This window comes from Scylla paramamosain, unplaced genomic scaffold (genome assembly GCF_035594125.1).
Source record: "Scylla paramamosain isolate STU-SP2022 unplaced genomic scaffold, ASM3559412v1 Contig4, whole genome shotgun sequence".
In the NCBI taxonomy this organism is placed as follows: domain Eukaryota; kingdom Metazoa; phylum Arthropoda; class Malacostraca; order Decapoda; family Portunidae; genus Scylla; species Scylla paramamosain.
In genome coordinates, this window is record NW_026973669.1 from 1,242,501 (window position 1) to 1,250,000 (window position 7,500).

At 43.5% G+C, this 7,500-nt stretch overlaps 2 protein-coding genes across 2 annotated transcripts in view; one reads left to right on the plus strand and one right to left on the minus strand.

Moving 5' to 3' along the window:
• The first annotated feature begins 4,328 nt into the window (after nucleotides 1-4,328).
• LOC135096493 (uncharacterized) lies at nucleotides 4,329-6,910 on the plus strand. Its single transcript, XM_063998003.1, has 2 exons — nucleotides 4,329-5,045; nucleotides 5,997-6,910. Exons 1-2 carry the CDS (start codon nucleotides 4,512-4,514, stop codon nucleotides 6,762-6,764), a joined length of 1,302 nt encoding a protein of 433 aa, XP_063854073.1. The 5' UTR covers nucleotides 4,329-4,511; the 3' UTR covers nucleotides 6,765-6,910.
• The window catches only part of LOC135096495 (uncharacterized), a 2,360-nt gene continuing 188 nt past the window's right edge, over nucleotides 5,329-7,500 (minus strand). The window contains exons 1-2 of the mRNA XM_063998006.1: nucleotides 6,984-7,500; nucleotides 5,329-5,796 (exon numbers count right to left, since the gene is read on the minus strand). The exon at nucleotides 6,984-7,500 is cut by the window's right edge and continues 188 nt beyond it. Of these exons, the coding sequence (XP_063854076.1) occupies nucleotides 5,401-5,796; nucleotides 6,984-7,500 (913 nt within the window). The 3' untranslated portion in view covers nucleotides 5,329-5,400. The remainder of the gene's footprint in view (nucleotides 5,797-6,983) is intronic.

Consider the following 7,500-nt stretch of genomic DNA (forward strand, 5'->3'; position numbering starts at 1 on the left):
CGTGGGTGCGAACGAATCCTCGACCACAGTGCTACAGGTGTGGGGGTCCGCATGTGGCTCCTAGCTGTCATTTTGCACGTGCTACCTGTTTTAAATGTAAGAAAGTGGGACACTTGGCAAGGATGTGTCGAAATAAAGCAGACATGGAAAGGAAAATGCACAAGATTGAGGGTGAAGAGGAGGACGGTGAGACAACTGGGGAAGAATACACCTTGTATACAGTGCGGGGGGCTCGTGAACCACCTGTGATTGTTCACCCAGAAGTTAACAAGGTGGCTATTCCCATGGAAGTGGATACTGGTGCTGCGGTGTCCATTATAAGTCAGAAAGTGTATGAAGAAAGCTGGAAGGATACGTGCAAGCCGGTGCTCGAGTATTCCGACGTAGTGTTACGCACCTACAGTGGAGACTTATTGAAAGTGATGGGGGAAGTGAATGTGGAGGTTAATTATAACAACCAGTCGAAAGTTCTGCCGTTGGTGGTAGTGGATGGAGACGGCCCGAGTTTGATGGGGAGAAACTGGTTGAAACAAATTAAGCTAGACTGGGCTGCAGTTTATAGTTGTCGGTCAGAGTGTGATAAGGTCATTCGCAGTTTTAGTAATGTTTTCAAAGAGGAGTTGGGTCTCATCAGAAACACAAAGGCGACCCTACATGTGGATAAGGAGGCACAACCCAAGTTTTTCAAAGCTCGCCCGTTGCCCTACGCCTTGAAAGACAAAGTGGAGCACGAGTTGGAACGGCTAGTTAACGATGGAGTAATTGAACCTGTGCAGTTCTCAGAGTGGGCGGCGCCAATAGTCCCGATAGTTAAGGGAGACAAATCCATACGTATTTGTGGGGACTACAAGATGACTGTGAACCGCGTGTCTAGAGTGGACAGTTACCCGATACCGAAGGTTGAGGATTTATTAGCAAATTTGTCAGGAGGGAAGACTTTTTCAAAATTAGACCTGTCACATGCTTATTCACAACTACCACTGGAAGAGGAATCAAAAAAATATGTAACGATAAATACACATAAGGGGTTATTCGTATATAATCGCTTACCATACGGAGTCTCCTCGGCGCCAGGAATATTCCAGAGAGTTATGGAGAACTTACTGCAAGGTATCCCTCACGTGGTGGTGTACTTGGATGATGTATTAGTGACAGGGAAGACGGAAAGGGAACATCTGAGTAACCTGACAGAAGTTTTGAGGCGTATGGATGACGCGGGGGTGAAACTGAAGTTAAAGAAGTGTGTGTTTCAGGCACCAGAAGTAACATATTTAGGACATAAAATTAATGCGGAAGGGCTGCACCCGTCCGAGGACAAGGTTCAAGCTGTTATAAAGGCACCCACACCAAGCAACATCACTGAACTAAAGGCGTATTTGGGGCTTGTTAATTATTATGGCAGATACATTCCTAATCTCTCCACAGTATTTGCTCCCTTGTACAGATTACTGCAACGGGACGTGGAATGGCAATGGGGACCAGAACAGCAGCGTGCCCTTGCCACATCGAAACAACTGTTGGCGAGCTCCAAGGTGTTGGTGCATTATGACAGCAGCAAGCCCCTCCTGCTCACCTGTGACGCGTCACCATACGGATTGGGAGCAGTCCTTGCACACCGTTTGGAGTCTGGAGAGGAGAAACCGATTGCTTTCGCATCCCGATCCCTGAGCATAGCTGAACGCAAGTATGCTCAGGTAGAGAAAGAAGGTTTGGCAATAATATTTGGTGTTAAGAAATTTCATAATTACTTGTATGGCCGCCATTTTGAGATCATTTCAGACCATCAGCCACTTAAAAGTCTGTTTAATGAAACTCGCCCAGTGCCTGTGATGGCATCAAGTCGTATCCAACGCTGGGCGCTAACACTATCGGCGTATGAATACACTATCACCCACAAACCAGGGAAAAATATAGTACATGCTGATGGGTTGAGTCGCCTTCCTCTCCCTGAATTCCCCAAGGTGACTCCAGTCCCCGGTGATGTGGTATGCGTGTTGGAGAGACTAGACCAGACACCCGTCACGTCGAGAGAGTTAAGGCAATGGACGGATAAGGACTCAACACTCTCGAAGGTAAGAGATCACATTCTGTACGGTTGGCCTGGACATATAGCAGAGGAAACACTTCAGCCTTTTTTTAGAAGGAGGCACGAATTAAGTGTCCAAGATGGAATAATTTTGTGGGGATCAAGAGTGGTGGTGCCTCAGATAGCTAGAAAAAATGTGTTGGCTGAGCTACATGCAACGCATCCAGGAGTCTCGCGCATGAAAGGTATTGCGCGTAGTCATGTGTGGTGGCCCAATATAGATAAAGATGTTGAGTCAACAGTACAACTATGTTCACAGTGCCAACAAGTGAGAAATCTTCCCCCAGACGCTCCTTTGCAGCCATGGGAGTGGCCACTAAAACCCTGGTCCAGGTTACATTTGGATTACGCTGGGCCGTTTATGGGTAAGATGTTCCTCGTCATCATAGATGCCCATTCCAAATGGATGGATGTTCACGCTACACAGTCAGCCACTTCATCTATAACTATTGAAAAGTTGCAAGTTACATTCGGGTCACAAGGACTACCTGACACGGTGGTAACAGATAATGGTACCAATTTTTGTAGCGAAGAGTTTGAAGCTTTCTTAAAACAAAATGGTATCATTCACATAAAGACATCTCCCTACCATCCAGCATCCAATGGGTTGGCGGAAAAGGCAGTTCAAATTTTTAAAAATTCTCTTAAAAGATTAACAGGAGGCTCATTGGAATCCAGAATTAGCAAGTTTCTGTTACGGTATCGAGTAACACCTCAGACTACCACAGGAGTTTCCCCTGCTGAGCTTTTAGTGGGAAGAAAATTAAAAACTTGTTTAGACTTACTGCATCCAGATGTCCAGGATAGAGTTATGAAGAAGCAAGAAATGCAAAAGTACTACCATGATCAGAAAGCGCGGCATAGGGAATTTAAAGTGGGAGAATTAGTTTATGTAGTAAACTTTTCTCCAGGGAAAAAATGGCTATCAGGCGTAATTGTCCAAAAATCCGGTCCTGTTTCTTTCAAGGTGCAGTTGCTAGATGGGAGGACTGTACGACGTCATCTCGACTATGTGAGGAGAAGGGTAAGCATAGAGGGCGAGACGGTTAACGCAGATGATGCCATACCACCTCCCATGGACCTCACAAATGGAGCAGGAATTCAGAAACATGGTTCGGCACCGGCAGGCAGCGTGTCGCCCCTAAAGGCAGGAGTTTCGAAGCAGTCCGGAGCACACAACAGCAACGCGCCGGATCAAATTCAAGAACGAGAGTTAACCTCAAGTCAAGAGTTCGAACCTGGATTGCCGCCACAACAGCAGCCGTTGGAGAGGGAAACACTGCGCCGTTCTGAGAGACTGCGCCAGAAGCCAGATCGTTTGCAGATAGCTTGGAAATAAAATGTTAGGTCTCTTGCTTCACTTGTGTTAACTATTTTAATTGTTGGAGTTTTGTATTACTTTTGCTAGTTTTAGTTACTATGTTTATTTTGTTTTTTGTCTCGTGTTTGCGGGTTTTAGCGTTTCTTATAACTTGTATCGAATATTTTTTTTCTAGTCTTTCTAATTGATAAGTTTTAGTATCTTCTGTATCTTTTTTAACATTTTGGTTGTAAACTTGATTTTATGGTTTCTAACCTGAGTTTTTTTTAAAAAAAGGGAGGAGTGTTATAATTGTTACTACCAAAGTACTACTTGTCATTCACTGCTTCATGTATTGGTTTATGTATTAGTTCATACTAGTTGATTTCGGAAGCTTCTCTCTGTATGGAGCCAGTTCAGCTCCAGCCGGCAAGCGGGTAGCCGCTCCTTAATACATTGTTACCCCTGGAGTCCATCTCTTACTACGTCTCAATCCTGCAGTTATTACAGAGATGTACTGTTATCTAGCACATATGGTGACTTGTACAGTAGAGAACAAAAAGGCGGTGCTGTTTCCAGTGTACACGGAGACGTTTACGCAAGAGAACACGGTGTCAGTGGGGTTTCTGAGGCACGAGAGGGTTGTTATGAAGGAAGGCGAGATGGTTGTAGCCTCCACCACGGAAAACGAAGAGAAACCGTGATCAGAAACCATTATCGTGCTTCTTTTTTTGATGTGACTGCCTATCCGCGCAAACACGACAACGGTAATGATGAAAATGATAATTCTGTTTACTCATCATCATCACCTTTCATTCACCTCACATCAAATACATTTACTAAATTCCCATTGCACTCTCCTTTACTCGTCACCCACGCAGGTGTCAACATAGCAGTGGCGAATAACACTTTAGGTCACTGCTCTTGTCAAACCTTCAATTCTTAAGGTGCGTCCACACGATCGAACAATGCTCGACGGACAAAATCGTTACCATATCAGAGGAGAAGCAGGATGACGTCATAAGCGGTGAAACGATGGAAGTGGATCTGGCAACAATCAGTGGTACCAGATGAGGCTGTTTACCACTGTTTCAACTCTGCTCACAGGGCAAAGACCGGTGGACAATGTTCGAAGGTGATGTCCGTTGGCAACTCAGGCATTTAAGTCAGTGTGTGGCCTTGGACGAGTGGTGCAGTACATCACTACCATGGTCCACAAGAAAAAAAAGAAGGCTAAAAAAAATTGCACTATGCAGCATGATCATTGCTGTACTCTGTGAGGAGGAGGAGGAGATGACAAGAAGGGAATGGTGCAAGGACTGGTTGCACAAACGAAATGAAAGGGGAAGCCATGCAACCATTTTGCAAGAATTGAGAACTGGCTATGAATCGGACTTTACGAACTATATGCGGATGGACCCAAATACCTTCTACGATTTATTGGAAAAGTTAAAACCTTTTATAACAAAGCAGGACACCTGTATGAGGGAGAGCATTTCACCTGCAGCACGTCTGGAAGCAACGTTGAGGTACCTTTCCACCGGGTGCTCCTACAGTTCACTTCAATACAGCACAAGGATTTCAAAACAGAGTCTGTCTGCAATCATTCCTGATATGTGCCAAACCATCTATGATGTGCTTAAGGATCCATACTTAAAGGTAAGTAATGCTTGTTTGTGACGGTGCATATATTATGAATATGACTTGCGTAATGTGAAGAACATCTCTACAGTTAAGCATAGACGCGAGATTAATTACATACATTATATACATCTTGTTAGGTGTATGTAAAAAGACCCAAGTGCTTGGTGTTTGGCCACTCGTACATTACCCACGTTGAAGCGCAACCCGTCATATAAAAGTGCATCTCTACACATATGTCACATATGTAAAGTTGTTCATGAATATTGTTTCTAAACCAGGGACAAAGACATACTACCACTTAACTGTCACAGATTTATTGTTAACATATTAATGCCACTTCAATACAGACAATAATGGTCGTACTACATAATTAGCCAACAACCTTGGATGAAAAGGTGAGCTTCCCTAATTTCCCCAGATAAAGTACCTCAGAAATTAGTTTCTGTGCATGGATCCTATTTTCTACATTCATCTTTCGCAAATCATTGGTAACAACATCACCAAAAGCACTTTCTTCATCGCTATCCTTCTCCGATCGAGATAATTCTTTCAGTTGATGAAGCGCTTCTTCAAGCACCTCATGCCTCTCGTCAGTGAGTAAAGACCTTTTTCTCCCTCGGGTAGTTTGAGTCTGAATGCGTGAAGACTCAGGCGTTGCAGGTGGTACATTATCATGCGATGTACTTGGGACAGGTGTGACAGGCGTTGGTGTTGTATGGGTTACAGAACCATCTTCATTTTGTTGAAGTATAGGATCATTGAAAATCTGGAAATAGATACAAGCCATTAGTGTATGTCAACGTGTATTATCGTTTTAATTTCCTGTGAAAGAGAGAGAGAGAGAGAGAGAGAGAGAGAGAGAGAGAGAGAGAGAGAGAGAGAGAGAGAGAGAGAGAGGAGGATAATGTATTATATATATCGAGAACGCATACAAAAGACCTTTAATAACATTTTTCTCATTAACAGACACCCCAAACAGCGGAGGAGTGGAAGCGTGTAGCACAGGGATTTTCCAAGAAATGGAACTTTCCTAATTGCATCGGAGCAGTTGACGGGAAGCACATCCTGATAAGGCCACCACCTGATAGCGGCTCCTTCTACTACAACTACAAAGGAAGCCACAGCATAGTGTTAATGGCTGTCTCCAATGCAGACTCAAACTTCATATATGTTGACGTGGGCACTAATGGAAGAGTGTCGGATGGTGGAGTGTGGGGTAACTGTTCTCTCAACCAGCGTATTGAAGCAGGATCTGCCGGTATGCCAGATGATGAGGTACTCCCAAACAGCTCAAAAATATTACCATATGTGATCGTTGCTGATGATGCATTTCCTCTGAAGCGTCATATCATGAAGCCTTTCTCTCATCAAAATCAAAACCTTGAGCAACGTGTGTTTTCCTACCGACTGTCAAGAGCTCGACGCACCGTAGAAAACGCATTCGGAATACTTGCTAAAAGATTTGAAGTGTTTCATAAAGCCATTAACCTTGAACCAAAAAAAGTAGAGAAAATAGTTCTTGCTTGCACTGCACTACATAATTACCTTCGCAAAGCACCTATCACCCCAACTTTGTGTTCTGATGCAAATATAGAAAACGCTGATGAAATCCTTGGCATGCTACCGCTCGAGTATGAAGAACACACCACCATCAACGGCACAATTGTACGCAATCTGTATATGAAATATTTCAATGAGGAAGGTACTGTGATCTGGCAAAACAGACATACATGAGGCTAAGTTACAATAACTCGGGAGTAAAATTATAATAGTAATGTATCATAAAAATCACCAATGTTGCATATTGAACATATTTTACATTGCTTTGTTGACAAAATGTATTATAAAGGTAGATTGTGGCAATAAAGAATGTATGGCCATTGTTTGGTTTTTCATTTTTTTTTTCATTCAAAGACAGGTAAACAGACAGATATACGACAATTACGTACTCACCTCATGATCAGACACTTCTTCAGGCACAAGAGACACTTGGCTATCCATACTTGACACGGATTCTCTCTTGCTGTCGCCATCGTTGAGGAAGCAGAGGTCATCAAAACACCATAATATGGGGGTGTAAATGTCGTCAGCACCAGCCCCCGACTTCTTTGATTTCTCCTGTTTTCGTAGTTCTCTCCTATATTGACTACGGATGGATTCTATTTTTTTCTTCACTTCAGAAGCAGTAACAGATAATCCATTTCTATTCAGTCCTGCCGTTATTTCATTAATGGCCGCGACACGTTTGTTCCTATCCTTGTACACAGTAGACTTTACATTCCATAGGCATGGATTCTGCCGGTATAGTTCTATTAGTAGCAGGGTCTCTTTTCTGTCCCAGTGGCAACTCTTCTCATTGACTGAGGTACTGCTGGCCATGGTCACAGGACGATGAGAACTAATGAACTGACGGACTTTGAAAATCCTGTAACCAAGTGACTTTGCTCGTCGAGTGTCTGGCAGTATCGTA